The sequence below is a fragment of the Syngnathus typhle genome, linkage group LG10, assembly GCF_033458585.1.
Source record: "Syngnathus typhle isolate RoL2023-S1 ecotype Sweden linkage group LG10, RoL_Styp_1.0, whole genome shotgun sequence".
NCBI classification, from domain to species: Eukaryota; Metazoa; Chordata; class Actinopteri; order Syngnathiformes; family Syngnathidae; genus Syngnathus; species Syngnathus typhle.
Genome location: NC_083747.1, coordinates 3,009,914 through 3,026,632, shown reverse-complemented (window position 1 = coordinate 3,026,632; position 16,719 = coordinate 3,009,914). Strand labels below are relative to the sequence as shown.

The 16,719-nt window shown below is 40.4% G+C and overlaps 2 protein-coding genes across 4 annotated transcripts in view; one reads left to right on the top strand and one right to left on the bottom strand.

Annotated features, from left to right (window-relative positions):
* The first annotated feature begins 73 nt into the window (after window positions 1-73).
* On the top strand, window positions 74-3,928 carry flad1 (flavin adenine dinucleotide synthetase 1). Its single transcript, XM_061289008.1, has 11 exons — window positions 74-164; window positions 633-720; window positions 868-1,012; window positions 1,103-1,480; window positions 1,942-2,055; window positions 2,116-2,383; window positions 2,735-2,882; window positions 2,972-3,070; window positions 3,137-3,326; window positions 3,489-3,562; window positions 3,632-3,928. The coding sequence occupies exons 2-11, from the start codon at window positions 713-715 to the stop codon at window positions 3,765-3,767; spliced, it is 1,560 nt and encodes a 519-aa protein (XP_061144992.1). The 5' UTR covers window positions 74-164; window positions 633-712; the 3' UTR covers window positions 3,768-3,928.
* si:dkey-246i14.3 (ephrin A4) overlaps window positions 3,633-16,719 on the bottom strand; it is a 32,644-nt gene continuing 19,557 nt past the window's right edge. The window contains exons 4-5 of one of the 3 annotated variants that reach the window (XM_061289009.1): window positions 13,872-13,898; window positions 10,876-12,892 (exon numbers count right to left, since the gene is read on the bottom strand). In XM_061289009.1, the coding sequence (XP_061144993.1) occupies window positions 12,804-12,892; window positions 13,872-13,898 (116 nt within the window). In that variant the 3' untranslated portion in view covers window positions 10,876-12,803. Of the gene's footprint in view, window positions 6,751-10,875; window positions 12,893-13,871; window positions 13,899-16,719 lie in introns of those variants that run through there. The other 2 variants (XM_061289011.1, XM_061289010.1) reach the window with 2 other exon arrangements.

Here is a 16,719-nt window from a genome sequence, read left to right as displayed (position 1 = left end):
GACCTTGGCTGTTTACTTCCGCATTTTCACGCTAAGACCCGCCTTTGTCAATTTGATTGGCTCCCATGGAAAAAAGAAACAATTTATTGTTGATGATTGGACGGTGACCGTTACGTCATTTGAATGACGACCGCAGCTTTCTCAAGCAGCAACACGCGACACCAGTAAGCTTTCTTGTATTTACCGAGTTTATTTGACAACTGAACACATTATAGTTTATTACTCCTGAGCAAATCGAGAGAATAAAGCGCTTCGAAAGATCTAGAATGGCGTTCAGACAGCTAGCGTGCCCATTGCTAACATGCCACCGAGTCATGTAACTCGGAGCAAGGAGACAGCTTGCATCACGAGAAGCCATCTCGGTCACGCTTGACTTGAAGTTCGTCTAGAAAGTCAAGTTTCAAGAGTCAACAAAGTATTTTCTAAAAACGCCTTTCACCATCATGCAGTGTCCATATAGAAGGCGTTGCTAGGGTGATGCATGCAAGCGTGTATTACCAGTATATTACGCTATTCATTTGGAAGGACCCATAAAAACGAAAGGAAAACAAAAATATATGTCGAATGAATCACTGCCTGATCATAAATATGACACAATCTTCTAATATTTCCCTCCATGTGACTCTTCCCAGGTTCTTCCTGGTAGGAGCTATCAAGAAATACCGGGAGGGCTGAGCTGTGTATTAATTTACATACTCTTAATGGATTCTTCATGTTGATGTAAGATTTAAATTCCATGCAGTTCTTACACTCACTGGCATGAAGTACTCCGAGTATGAATACACAAGCTGCCTAACTGTCATAAAGGGAGGTGTTCCTAATAATTTGACCCTCTTGTGTCTCACATAATCCCGTTGTGTTTCGTAGCCCGGCTATTTTGAAGCTGAGTCGAGCGGAGGTGCGTGTGAGGAGTCTGGCGGCTCATCTGGGCAAAGTAGCAATGACAACCGCTGCTTCTAGTGACGAGGCTCCGACTGCTGCCATCCTCATCATCGGGGATGAGATACTCAAGGTGAGGCTCGGGGGAATAGATCATTTAGAATTGGACCGAAACTTCAAAATTGATCCTTCACTGTCTGATCTACTTTCCATCTCGTCTCAGGGCCACACGGTGGACACCAACAGCGGCTTTCTTACGCGAGCGTTGCGGAAGCTCGGCGTGTCCGTGCAACGCATCACAGTCATTCCGGATGTCCAGGATGTCATCGCCAAAGAAGTGGCTCTCCTTTCTTCTCAGCATACCCACCTCATCACCTCGGGGGGCATCGGGCCCACCCACGACGACGTCACCTTTGAAAGCATCGCCATGGCCTTCAACGAGGAGGTCTATCTCCACCCTGAACTTTCGCAGCTGGTGGAGGAGTTTTTTGGCACGGTGGACAAAAGCAGCCCGGCGATGAAGTTAGCCATGGTGCCCAGATCGGCCAAACTCAATTTTGGAACAGATGCTCAGACGGGGAAGCCCCTCCGTTATCCACTGGTGGGTGTATTTTTGCATAGTTTGGGTGGAAAGGGTTTGTTCGAGGACTTTGAAGCTAAAAAGTTTCCATCAAGTCAAACTAAATTTGAGTATGTTAAGTACAAAAACTTAATCTGTAGGTCTGTCTCCACCACTTCTCGACTTGCTCGAAGCAATCGTTTTCGTAGCTCACGCACAATTTGCCTTCCTGACCTGCCTCCATCTAATCGTTTCAACAATTTCACAAGGACGAACAGTTCTCTGTAATGTCACAGTGTCATATTTTCCCCTCACTTGACAAGGCTCGTCTTCAGCGTGTTCCACAGTATTGGAAATTATTTTGGATTCAGTGGTTTGTTATTTCTCTTCCCCTTGACTGAATATCTTTCCAACCCGGAGAGCAAAAAGTTTGCAAATTATAGTTTGCAGTTTTACAAAAACTGACGAATTTCAAGTTCTATTTATTTATTTTTTTCTTACAGGTGAGCGTGCGTAATGTGTACATCTTCCCAGGAATTCCATCTCTAATGGAGAGAGCCTTTAATGGGTTGGAACACCTTTTCGCTAGTTCAGGAACCACTTTTCACACTCGTGAGGTAAGCCGATATTTATTTTTTTCGATTCTCATCAACTCAGCGAGACCCGATTGTTGTCAGGTGTTTGTGGCTGAGGATGAGACCGCCATCGCCCCGGTGCTCACCAAGCTGCAGGCCTCCTGGGGTCGCAAAGTGGCCCTCGGCTCCTACCCAGACTGGCTGAGCAACTACCACCGAGTCAGGCTGGTCCTGGACTCGGACAGCCAGGAGGAGGTGGACAAAGCTCGAGCGCTGCTGATCGATTTGCTGCCGACAGGGAGCGTGGTGCCTTTAGTGAAGGATCCCGTGTCCATTGCCACGGCTGAAGTGTACACGTTAGCTAACACCGGTAAGAGATTGACAGATGTGAAGGACTAAACCATTTTTTTTTTTTTTGCTCCATTTTTTTTTTTTTTTTAAACTTTCAATTTGAAATAATAGCCTGTTTTTGAATAACACATTTTCATTATTATTATTATTTATTTTTATTGTTGATATTTTTATCTTATACTTTAAATTTAAAAAAAAATGTGTGTGCTATTCAGTTTCACAGCTCCACAAATGTCCCACAGACTAACCCGGTCTGACGACAAAAGATTTAAATCTGTCAAAAATAAATCACAACCTGTGTTAATATCGAAGGGGAATAGCAAGAATATCGGTCATCCTAAATTCTGGAATAATCTCTCCTGTCCTGCAGGCTCACCGCTGGGGGAGAAAGTCGCATCTGCCTTGAAGACAGTCGAAGCGGCGCTAGATCGGTATTCCATGGAGGAAGTCTGCATCGGCTTTAACGGCGGCAAGGACTGCACGGCGCTGTTGCATCTCTACTACGCTGCACTGAAGAGGTGAAAGGAAAAAAAAAAGCACTACACAGGACAAAAGAGGGGTGAAAAAAAATGTGTGTCTTGTTTTGATGTCCTATTTCTCCTTTCAGACGCTACCCGGAAAGTAAAGACAAAGTGAAAGCCCTTTACATTCGCATCGTCTCTCCGTTCTCAGAAATGGAGCGCTTCCTTCAGGACACCATCAAAAGGTGACGTCTGACTCGACTCTATTCCAAATTTTCAATTTCCAAATGTCTCAACACTCCTCCCCTCAGATACGACTTGGATCTGTTCTCCGTGGAGGGCAGTATCCGCCAGGCGCTGAGCGAGGTGCAGGAACGGCGACCCGAGCTGAAAGCCGTCTTGATGGGCACCAGGAGGAGCGACCCTTACTCTCACACGCTAACCCCCATGTGCCCCACGGACCCCGACTGGCCGACTTATATGAGAGTCAACCCTTTACTGGTCAGTAACACACCCAACACAACATACACTTAAATGGAATTGAAAAAAAACGCTGGACGACATTTCACGTCAATGGCACTTAAAGAGTCTAATTTTTTTATTTTTTTTAAAGTTCTTATGCATTGAATCAATTCTAATCTATTTAAATTTCTTTCAACACAGGACTGGACCTACCATGACATTTGGTCCTTCTTGAGAACATTATACGTTCCCTATTGCATTCTTTACGATAAAGGGTAAAAACATACTCACCGATTCGTTGCGTTAACGATATTTTTAACGACGGGATTATTTTTTCCTACCAGGTACACGTCCCTGGGCAGCATGGACAACACGTGTCGAAACGCGGCGCTGCAAGTGGTGGATGAAAGAGGAGTGAAGCGCTTCCAGCCAGCCTACCTATTAGAAAATGAAGAAGAGGAGCGGAATTCCCGTGCCTGACACTTACACGCCTGTACACAAACATGTTTTTGTTTTCAAAGTCCGTTCAGTTGCAGAAATAGCCGTTCAAAAAAAAAGAACTGTATTTGTAAATGCTAAAGTGTGTCTTACTGAGCTATAAGCTTTTTACGCTGCTGAATAAAGTAATCAAATTGTCTTTATCTATGGTCATGTGACTATTGATTTAGCGTGAGCTTCGCTATTCAATCCGATAAAATGCAGAAATGACTGAATAACTTGAAATATTGATTCCACGGATGATGTGCAAATATTTTTGTTAGAGGTTCTGCAGATATAAATAATCAGTTACTGGGCCAGAGGGTGGTTGTGTCTCCTCCAAATGCAAACCATACCTTTTGTTACCATGACAACTGCAGGTGGAGCTCAGGCAAGCTACTCGGTGATGCCAAATTTGGGACTCTTGCTCTATTTAGAGACTTTAAGCAACATTTTTTTTTAATGACAACAAATCCTGTTGTGGTGGTATCGAAGACTCGACTCCATCTCGAGCAGATGTTCACCATTCCCGAGACTCAGACTGCAAATGATGCGATACCGCCCTTGGCTAATTGAACTAATTGGGCCCACTGTTAGATTACACAGTGCAGAACAGCTCACTCTCTGACACATTTTCAAAAACAGTGAGATGAAGGATTGACTTAGTTGTTTCATTTCACTCTTGATGGGTGGCCAGGCAATTCAAAGACTTAATTATTTCTATACAAGCTCAATAAAAAGTCAATTCTCATGATATGTTTCCTTTCAGTCGTCTACACACCAGGAAAACTACAATACCCATATTAATGTGTGTCTTGAAATTGATTTTAAGATTTTTACTGTTGAAAGAAATTGAGGTATCCTAATATTTTCCGCGTTCAGCTTCTTCCAAAGTTGTGCATATGCTTTTTTTCTAAATTATTTTTTTCCATTTGGATTTAAATCACACGGACATCATACGTCATTATGTTTTGTTTGTTTGTTATTGGTCTAATGAATCCGGCGACGAGTCCTGTTGCCAGGCAGAATACGCTTCAATCCTAACTAGCCAATGAAAGAATATAAAAGTTTATAAGACGCGCGTGAGGACGGACAGCCTAACGAGAAAGCATTCCAAAATAAACATTATTGGAATATTTTAGATCACGCACGCCACAACACACACACACTAAAGTGACGTCCACTTGTAATTCACTTGGCGGCCCTCACGGGCGCGTTGTCCTCACGTTTTCCATTCAGCACCGCCAACGACAATAAATTGGCTTGTCTTTCTCTAGACATGATTGAATCCAGGCGCATCGATCCGCTCGCGCACTGTCGCGTGGCACGCTTGGGATCGATAGCGGCCCGGGTTAAGAAGGAAAGGGGGGCGGGGTGGGGGTCGGCACAGCGGGCCTTCACCCACGCTCGGCGTAGGGTACAAGTTAAATATTTTTTTCTTAGAAACATTTTCCTACAGTAACGTGTATTATCATTATCATTATTATTGTTATTATTATTGTTATTATTACTATTGTTATTATTATTGTTATTATTATTATTGTTATTATTGTTATTATTATTTTTGTTATTATTATTATTGTTATTCTTGTTATTATTATTATTATTGTTATTATTGTTATTATCAAGCAGCCGTATCGTTTCTAGTGTCCCATCGTACTTCTACATTTATAAAGTACTCCGATACTATGACACCCGATACTAACAGCCTGTCTCGTACAATTCTGCAGGTAGGCAGATGGTAAAATGTTTTCCTCGAACAAGCAACGTGATTGCACGGATAGTAGAAACGTTTAAAGTGAACTAATACAAAATGAAGTTATATATTTAATATAAGGTACTCATAATTGTATTCAAATACTGGTCACAAAATGTTCCCATGTGTAACAGCTGAGGAAAATCAACTTGTCTTTTGTTCTTCACTTGCTTTTTATCACAATCACAAGTCATTCCTTCCACACTGTCAAGTAAATCAACAGCATGTTTGTCCTAGCGTCTCACCTCCCGGGCTGCTTGGGCTCATTAGTCCCGATGTGTTTCAGCCCCATCAGCCTCACGCTTCCATTCTCCTTAGAGTTAGTGCACTCTCCTTGTCACCATCGTTTTTTCGTCATCATTCACTTGAATTTAGCTTCCCCACCCCGATCACGGTTGCTATTGCTGAGCTTGTAAGGACGTGCTCGTACTTGAGCTCCATGTGAACGCTCTGAACGCACACAAAAATGAAATTATATTTTAAATTGATGCACTCTGTGATCTTTTGCCTGGTCTCTTTTAAGGTTTGGGATTTTTTTTTTGGTGTCATTTTGGCCTTTGTTGTTTTTCCACATTTAGTTACATAACTCTACACCCCCCCCCGGGAGATGTAAATTCATAAGCACACGAAGCTCGGCAAACATGTTCCAGCACACTTTACCTGTCAGTCTGGCATTTTCAAAGGGTGAGTAATGTTCCTTTTTTTTTTTTAGTCGTTAACTTGACTTTCCTGTCGCTAATAAAGAATATTGTCTGTCCAGTTAATAATGGTTTTATGATGGTGACAGACTCAGGACAGGAACAAACGATTGGCTTTGCATTATTTCCCATAGGGAAACTTTGAATCGATTGTGCGTTTTTTGCCAAATCTTGCTAACAAACGGCAATAAAAAAAAGATTGCTTGTCTTTGTGCTTGGCTGAGGTAATAACTGATTGTCGGGCAGGTATTACCTTTCCAAGGTAGCCACGAAGAGAAGTGCGTTCACATTCATTTACATCTATGATTCTAGTATTTGTGCAGCAGGGGGCGGGACCTCCCTGAGTGTAATTGCACATCCATTACAGTAGGTGGCAGTGTCATTTTCAGAGTGGATGGAGGGAGCATTAGCGCTAAGGTGTTTTTTTTTGTTCTCCGAGTTTGGTCATGTGACGTTCATAAGCTGATTGGCCGTTACCTGAGCTGCTGTGATGTCATTTTCAGGCGACAACAAGTGGCAAGATGGCCGCCCCCTGAAATGGATAATAAAGGGAACGAGTTAATCAGAATGTTTTATCGGAGGTTAATGCGCAAATTAAACAACATGGCTCAGGGAAATCTAGTTCTAGTTTTTAATATCATCGTTTCAGAATGTGCAAAAATACTCCCACCAAAAAAAAATAAAAAATACCTCTGCAAAATCAGCTTTGTAGCTCCAGCTGACTTGGACTGGATGTGTATCAACATGTACAGCATATGAACAAGGCCATAAATCCGGTCTCATCCAAATTTTATCTGAATTCAATGTGAACAACCGTGTGATCGGGCCTCAGCAAGTCTTTGGAACACACTGAAGCAGGTGTGTTTGCGTGAAACGTGGCAAGCTTCGATAATGGAGCCAACTTAGCATATCAGACTCTAAAATGTGTTTTTCTTTGAAAAGGATACACGTCCCCGATCCAGTTGCTCGGCGGCCCCCGCGGTGTAAAACGACACTCGAAGGTGCATGACACAGCGATTCGGATGACGGGTCCTTGACGAGGGGGACGGGGGTTCTTTGAGCCCATGTAAATTGGCAGCCGGGCCGCATGTAGAACCGGCAGACCGAAACATGGACAATGGCGACGCTCGCTATCAAAGTGTCACTAGCTCAAAGTGGAAGAAAGAAAAGGAAAGTGGGAATTGGGGGATGTGTGATGGATGGACGGGGGGCAGCTCAAAACCAAAGACCTCCCCTGTACAAGATTTCAGAATTGGCGCGTTAGTGCACATGCTGGGAAACCTTTTAAAATGTCAAGATATTTGCTCTGAAAATTCTAGCACAAGAACTAGAATTATATATTCTATTAAATAATAATGTATATTATATAAATATTATATAATTATTATTTATAATTATTTAATATTCTATTAAATAATAATGTACATTATTATATAAATATTTAAAAAAAAAGAAATTCTGCTTAGAGTGAACCTGTTTTACCTTTTCCATCTCAACTATTTTGAGAATGTGACTTTTAACACTTTGAGCCTTTTTACTTGACATGAAAATGTGACTTCAGAAGTGACAGTGAACATTGATGTACTCATTTGACCTCTGCCGCAAACCATTTTTGCTCTTCCACTGAAGAATAAAACTTAAAAATGAGAGAGGGTGGGGGGGGGAGGAGGATTCTAACATATGATCAAATTGTCTTTGGGTTCAACAGCACTGGTTCATTAGCCAAGGTTATTCCCGCAGGTCTTGTTCTAAGATCTAATCGGCTCCTCCTTTCCCCGTGCGCTCAAACCTAAGTTGCATTTAAGCCTGCACCTTCAACAAGGACAGAAAAAAATACACCCCCCTCGGTGGAGGTAATAAATGCCAGTGTGACGTTGGGTCATCAAGCAGTGACTGTTGCCATGGTAACGGATGCACCCAGGAGCTCAGCAGAGTGTAGTTTCCTGCTTTGTCTCAATGCTCCCCGCATTCCTCAGTGTGACATTGGGGAAGACAGCGAGTAGTTACACACCTTGTTGGACATCTGACATACACATTTTGCACTTCGGCTCTGTTGGATACGACAAACGAGAGCTGTGGGATCTTGAATAAAGTCAATAGCACCATTGAATCCCTTCTGTGTATTAAATGTAAATGTAAAAAAGTTATTTTTTTTAAAATTATTTTTTACATAATTTTCCCAATAAATAAATAACCTAAAATAAACATTTGTTGTCTGGATTAAGATGCTTCCATATATTTATTATTCATTATGCAATATTACTAATATATGCCGCATTAAATACATCATAGAAATGAGAAAAAATAAAAATAATTGAAAAATAATTATGTTTTTACATAATTTTTCCAATAAATAAATAACCTAAAATAAACATATTTGTTGTCTGGATTAAGATGCTTCCATATATTTATTATTCATTATGCAATATTACTAATATATGCCGCATTAAATACATCATAGAAATGAGAAAAAATAAAAATAATTGGCAGATTTCCAAATGAATAAAACAAGATTTTTTTTTTTTTTATATGTGATGGACTGGACTTCATGAATACACTCGATTTATAATTCTACATTTACACTCCAAGAACAAATCCAAGTGAGTGAGTAAAGAAGTTGGCCATTTGTGAAATCCAAGTGCGGTAAAAAAACTCGAAATAGCTAATCCTGAATCTCCAACCATCTTTGGATGGCGTCTGTATAGTTTGAAACACCCACACAAGCTTTTACTCTTGACTGGATCACATATTCAGCTTGTGGAGCGATGAAACAAAACACGCAATATCTGCAAGAGATGTCAAGTGGAGGCAAACTTTACACCATTGACTATATATCGCTTATTACAATAAATAAAATGTATGTGGGATGACAAAAATATCAAAAAGGGGAGGGGGTGAGCAGTTACCTGGATATCCGCCACCTTGGTCATAGTATTAATCACATGAAAGCTTTCCCTGTACCGAGGAGATACATGAATGGAAGCTGCTGGGATAACGGCTGAACAAAAAGAGCAGAAATCCTGTTAAAAGATTTTCTAAAGGAGTGTGTAATCCTTTTATTCAAAGAAGGTCACTTCCTACGCCACCTCTCTCATGTTCACCGTCCTTCAAACGGTGTCAAGTAGCGCTCGAGACTTAGCCTCAATTTTCGTCGCATGCTAACATGTGTCTTGCTAATTATAAAACTTTACAATTACAAAAAAAGTTCAATATAGAGGAAGAAATTGACTCAATGGCAATGAAACTATTTTCTCCCACTCCCCTTTAATAGTCTCTAGTTGTGATTAACAGCAGCAATGTGCGCTGGAATATTCAACGGAGGCCCAATTAAAAGAGAAGCGAGAAGACCCGCTGTGTGGAAATTTAATGTACTATAATTAGCGCGAAGGCTACACAACGCTATCTGCTATTAAATGTGAAACTTGGGCGCAAACTTCTTAACTGCTTTTGGATTGTTTTACGTTCTGTTATTTTCCGTATAGATGGATGCCTGTACCTAATAAAGTGGCTTGTGCATTTGCTAATTTGGCTAGGGGTCAAATTCAACGCCAATTCTTCTGCCCGACACAAAAGAAACTTTTTTTTTTTTGTCCAGGAAGAGAAATGTGAAAATAGTTTAAGGATGGGAATCGAGTCAAAACAAGTCAAGGAAAAAAAAAAAAAATTTTAGTGCGGGATGATAATATGCAGAGTGGGAAATAATTATTCGATCCCCTGCTGAATTTGTAAGTTGGCTCACTAACAAAGAAATTAATAGTCTTCACTTCTCCTGTTTAATTACGCTAATACACAAAAGTCATAAAAAGCACACATAAAAACACTTATAAAAGTTGTATAGTCGTACTCAGTGGATTATTTGATTCCCCAATTTAGCTGGAATTGTGGCTAGTGCCCATGTGACACACAGATCGCAAGCTGATTGGTCGTTTGGCCCGGAGCAACTGTGATGTCATTTTCAGTCGACAGCAAAGGGGAAAATGGCCGCCTCGCCCGCCGATGGATAAAAATGGGTGGATTTTGCGCTTAATTCACATTCTATACTTAGTTTAGATCCGTGGCGTCACACAGTATACATTTTAAAAGAAAATGTATGACTTGACTTTCCTTTGGATTCCATTTGAATAAAGTTACACACTTATCCATCACTATAGTGTCAAGTCAAACAGAAACATGTGCTCCGGACATCAAGGTCGAGAATCCAAAGCGGCCGACGATGCGGCGGTGACAAACGTGTCATCACAAGCCATCATCAAGCATGAAATAGCAACATTAGCCACGTTAGCCAGAAAATTGCCTCTCTGCCTTTTCGCCAAAAGTGTCTCCATCGTGGCCCATATAAATGGAAATGCATTTACAGCTTATTTGGAAGCTCACTTTTATATTTTCAACAACATCTCCCGAGCCGAGTCCCGTGATAAATACACTGACTTGTTTATTGGCAATAAAGCCGGAGGGTCCATTAATAAACGGAGTCTATTGGCTAGCCGAGGCTTATCAGGCCAGGACCGGCCGTGGATAAAAGACCCTGGGCTCAATACCTTAGCAGCTTACAAGTGCCTTCTACACCACAAGGTCACCTTAGGGGCCCTCCCAACAATCCTCATTTCGAGGATCTGGCATGTCCTACATGAGCCAGATCGGATTAAACACACGTTAATTACAGAGTTTCCCCGCATTTATTTTGTTGCCACAATTGAATGCAAATAGTAGAAAAGAGATTGAAAATTAGGCTCAGATTGCAGTTGTCTCTTCACAGAAGAAGCTACAATTTTCACTAAAATGTGAACACGGAGGGAACATTACACACACAGAGAAAACTAAACTGTACATAAAATTCTATACCACAAATGATTAAAAAAAAAATTAACAACAAAAGTTGCATTAATGGTGATTTACAGTGTTTTGAAAGAACAAAATTTATAAGCGCCATGTTTAAACATTCGAAACAAATGAAAGCTCAAGGCAATCAAACATTCCAAACATACATTTTTTTTTTCATTTCATTTGAAGAATTTCTGCAGTATGGTTGACCCCATTAAAAAAAACAAAAAAAACATTTATAATTAAAACATGGCACTTCAGGTAACAAACCCACAAAAAGTACGTTAAAAAAAGTGATTTCATCAAAAATTAAAAATAATCAACTGATTAATAATGAATTAAAATGGCCAATTAATCGGGCTAGCAAAACTCCATTGCGTCAAAACATTGGTACACCAAAATAAAACAAAAATATATCTACAATATAAAACATTGTGCATAAAGAAACTCTTTCTCCACATTTAAATAACAGAAAACGACACAGTTCTCACACATCAAGCGTATTTTGGCAGGTCTTAATAACATCAGCTAAAATGTGTCCAGAGCTTGTTTAAAAAAAAAAAAAAAAAAAGAAAAGGAGCATGTGTGCATATAATCTGCTTCGGTGGAGCAAGACGAGCGAGCCCCGTGTCGTGTTTACCCACAATTCCCCCTGGCGTGAGTTTGTCCTGTGATCCAGAGAAGCAGCCCAGCAGGATGCTCGATCAAACGGGACAAAGCAGCCCAAGGTCCATCTATTATTAGTATCATTATTATCATCATTAAACATCACCTTTGTAATCCAGTGGGTGGCCAACCCAGTTGCATTCCAGTAAAACCAGTTAGATCCCAGTAGGGGGCGCAGCAGCCTTGCCTCATTATTTTCATTACTTCCTTGTCCTCATTTATATTAATCAAATCGAGGAAGTTATAGTAAAAAAAACAAAAAACATTTAAGCGTTGAAACTAAAAAAGTGGCACTGGATCAAACTGTAACATGTCGTCAATTAAATGTTTTATTTGTCACAGTTTTGCATCAAACATATTTGATGCAAAATGCAACCGCAATACTAAACTGAATTATTAATATCGCAAAAATTGGTGTCGTAAATGTGCCTATATTTTGTCATTTTCCCTAATTGGCCTGAAAACGTTACTAAAAGTTTTCCCCCCCATACGGATACATTGGTGATGCATTGTGCACTGCATAATCTAATATTACTTAATTAGTTTTGAAATTAATTCACTAAAAATAAATGTTCATCATTCGCCAGTCTTGTGCACGTTATTTTGGCGTACGTTCAAATCATGCTAGCAGGCAGAAAACCGCAAACACCCCTTTTAACTGGTCCCCAAAAATATTTATTTACTCCAAATAATATCTTTTTACTCCTCTATCTATGCCAGCGACATATAGTGGCTGCCAGTGTACCGTGTAGCAGGAAATTAAACAACTCCACAACTACAAATGATCTGTTTTTGTTGACCCACAATCAGAACAATGAAATAATATTAGCCTGCATATCCATTTTTTTGGACCTTTTTGTTAAGTGACGAACACTGCATTAGGTGGTGCGTGTGTACCTAATGAATTGGCCTGCGAGTCATTAATGGAGGGTGATGAAAAGGATTGTCGGGGGGGATGTACAGTAAGTCCCTGAGTGTGTGTGTGTGTGTGTGTGTGTGTTGCACCTGAATGTTTGTGTGCGCGCAATGACAAACACGTCTTCCGCGGTCCCTTTGCATAGACGGCGAGGGGTCACCGGCGGAACAGGTGCGAGGAGGTCAGGTGGTCAGCAGGACGGCGAGGAGGATGAAGAGAAGGTGAAGCGAAGGCGCCCTCGATGGACAACCTCGATTCAGAGGCGACGTCGCTGAGAGAGGACACAAACAATGTCACGAGTGTGTCTCCTTGTTCGTGACATGGTTAGGAATTAGTTTTGTTGGAGGACATTTTAAAGATTTGAGTTGGGGAAACAAGTGGGAGGTCAAATTATTCCAAAATTGAAATTTTTCAAAAAGGGGTGTCAGAGACAATTATGTAAAAAAAACAAATTTTCTTTTTCCCATGAATGGGACAATTAAGTATCAAGAATATCACTTGTAATAACACAACAATGAAAAGTTTTATTTTTGCGGGAAAAGGTTGTAATGTTAAAAGAAGAAAAAAAAAAGAAGCAAATTATGAGTACATACAGTGTTGTCACGTTAAGACAATCATGTTCGGTTATTAGGAGAAAGGAAACTGAAAAGAAGGGAATTGATCAAGACTAACAAAATACAAAATTATTTTAAGGTTATGTGAATGCTTCTGAACTACAAAAAAAAAAAAATCTGTGAGGAAAAAAAAAAAAAGAATAAAAATTGTTGAAGTGTTGAAGAAAAAAAATATATTTGCTTATATGTTGAAAATATTTGCGCTAGGTCGTTTTGCGACTTTTCCCCCTCAAAGTATCATCACTTATTCTTAAAAAAAATTCTCAAAAGTACGTTTAAATCTGCTGAGTTTGCAAAAAAACAACAAACCAATATTATCATTTTTTTCATTTTGACTTCAGTTTTGGATATGTTCGTCTTATGTCTTCTATTGTTACATTATTTCTAAAAAGAGATTCTTAGTTTTCTGACTTAATTGTTGTTTTTTTTGGATAAAATATTCTATACAATTTTTCTTTTAATATATACAATTTCTTGTACGACTATCCTCCTAAAAGTATGAATTCTGACTTTATTCTCTTGAATAAATGCAATTCCCCCGCTCAATGATACGACTACCCTAAAAAAATTCTCATGATTTATTCCAACTTTATTTTTGCAATTCCATGAATGCTGAAAACCGGTGAAGAATCTCACCTTGAGTTTGTTTGGAGCCCTTGGATGCTGTGAGTGGAAACGGAAAGAGAAAGGGGAAAACTTTAGAAAGAACTTGCTGATTCATCATGTTTTCATGCTTAATGCTCTCCAAAAAAAAAAATAGTGTAGCTAGTAGAAGTAAAAACAGCAAGAGGCAGACAAATGAGCAAAGGGATACATTTATCTTTTGTTAAAACCTTAAGCCATTCTCAGCAAATTCTCTTAAAGGTCAGGAAGAAAGGAAAGCCAAACAACAGGAAAAGGAGAAGTGTTATGGAAATTAGGGAGCGTTACAGTGATGGGGATTATATCCAGACAGAGAGGATACAGGAAATGAAAAGGGAGGAGAGAAAAAATAAAAACAGGACAAAATCCAAAACGACAGAGCGAGACCAAGAAGTGGACAGAGCTTGAAAGCCCGAGCGAGGGCGGAAGAAAAGAAGTTTAGGAAGGTCAGACGGAAAAAAAAAAAAAAAAAAAAGACAGAACCCGGGGAGACAAGCGGACACTGTCAGCCGGGTTGCGCTAAAAGGAAATTATGGAAGGATGGCAAAAAAAATAAATTAAAAGATATTAAGAACACACTAAAAGGTAATTTGTCAAAAGTCGTGCCTCACAAACGCAGAAAAACAAGAACATACACACACACACAACAACAAAAGTTGGTGTAGTATATCAAGGGTGGTTCCACACTTAAAGAGAAAATAAGAATAGAAACACACACAAAGGCAGCTGCATGCAATTCAAGTTCAGAGGTCAAAGGTTGTACAACTAAAGGACACAAAATCGGGCGGGGCCACACAAATACAGAAAAACAAGAACGTGCATACACATATGGATGCGTGTTAAAAATAAGGACAACATAACACAGACACAAACCAGCGCCACCTGTCTGTGAACACAGCAACTAAACGTACCACGTCGGCATTATGCGCACGCCGTGTGTGTGTGTGTGCGTCACCTGCAAGCCTCGTCTGTCGCTCAAAATTACTCCGCTGATTGTCTACAACTAACGGCCATCTTGGGGTTAATGAGGCATTAAATAGCGTGCTGGGACTTGGCCTAGCGCGCAGTGTGTGTTCACCCATGTGCGTGCGTGTCTGAGACAAATCATATTTATGTAAAAAAAATAAATAAAAAATGCTACTTCAGCGCTTTATTAAAAACCTGCATTTGTGTATGCCTATAAAATATTTTTGGAACGTTTCAATCCTTGGCTAGATTTATATAAACTGAATTATTATTAATAAATAGGTCAAATTTTAACTGGGAAAATAAATATAATTCATATAAATACGCACGTGTGAATAGTACACACCCATTTTTGCACTTGCATAAAAAGAAATATTTATAGGACAATAAAAACAATACTTTTGATGCAATGATGAAAAAATATGTACGACTGAATTACATTTCAACGAGATTCCCATCAAACGCTGTAAATACAATCTCCACTTTACGGTTAAATTTAAATTCAGATTTTCAAAAATACTTTTGAAAGAAAAAGTCTGAAACCGTGCGACACCAGTCGATGGAATGCCTCGTGTTTACTCGTGTGTGCGTGACACGCATGTTGTGACCTCAACTAATTGTACAAAAGAAAAAAATCTTGTTCATAATAACGGTGGCAGCGAGCCTCAACGCAAAATGGCGACGACGGTGCTGCATGGCGGTCTTTGCTCCTTTTTCCGCACTGCGGTCTGGAACGTGCAGCACCACCGTAGCAAAATGTGTGTGTGTGTGTGGGGGGGGGGGGGGTCGCTCTGCCGCAGTGTTCCACCATTCCAGTTCACAGGACGCCGCCATTTTACAAACGTGGCGGCTAATGCTAACCGACAATGCTTAGCGCCCTATGGAAAAAATAAAAAAGTAAAATCTGGAAAAAACGTTGCTTGGTTTGGAGAGTCGGCAAAGCCGGGGCCGCTACGTGTGTTTCCAGTTGAGAGGGTTCAAAAGGTATGATTGGAGGAGGGAGCTTTTATTTGCTGGGGTGAAAGGAAGACTGGCGATGTATTCACCCCCCCGCCCCCCTTGATGGGGGAGGGAAGGGAGGGAAGGAAGGAAGGAAGGGAGGGAGGGGTGAGGCGGTCTCACCCAGAAACTCTACCGAAAAGCAACGGTTACACATCATGGCGAAAAACGGCAAAGTGGATGTCCTCGGATCTGAATGGTTTCTGTCGATGTGAGGCGGACGCCATTTACAGACGCATGAAATCGACCTCGGCTGTCGAACCATCGTTTCAGGAATTAAAATAAATACATCTGCAGTAAATTGGTCGTTTTTGGGACAATTTCTAAAAGGGTGACTGACAAAAAAAAATCTGTGGACATTCTCAATCTTCATCAGGTCAAGGTCATCGGCAAAAGTCAAATCGAGGCAACTTCAACTGAGGTGTCCCTAATTATATGGCCAAGGGTCGGACGTCCGAATATGATAAATAACAAATCAACCCATCTTGTGGGGGGAAAAAACAACTTGTTAGTAGCCGCCCTTCCCTATGAAATGAAAATCTGTTGTCAGGACATTTTATTCGCAAACAACCGACGCCGGTTCAAAACTTTTCCATTTGGAGGTCATCCGATTATTCCAACCACCCGCATTGACACCTTGAAAAAGCTAACTTAGCCACTTAACTGATGACTCAAAACATAACTTAGCTACTCTACCTCTTACTTAAAAAGCAATAAAGTAAAAACCCAACTTTAAATACATTTCCCAGCACACACAATGTCATTCCGAGCCCTCCCGCATCCCTCTTGTCCACTGCGTTGTGTGTTTTGGAGTTAAATTAAGTCCATAAACACACAGGTGTGCACACGGGAGAGAACCGCCACAATCTGCCGCGTG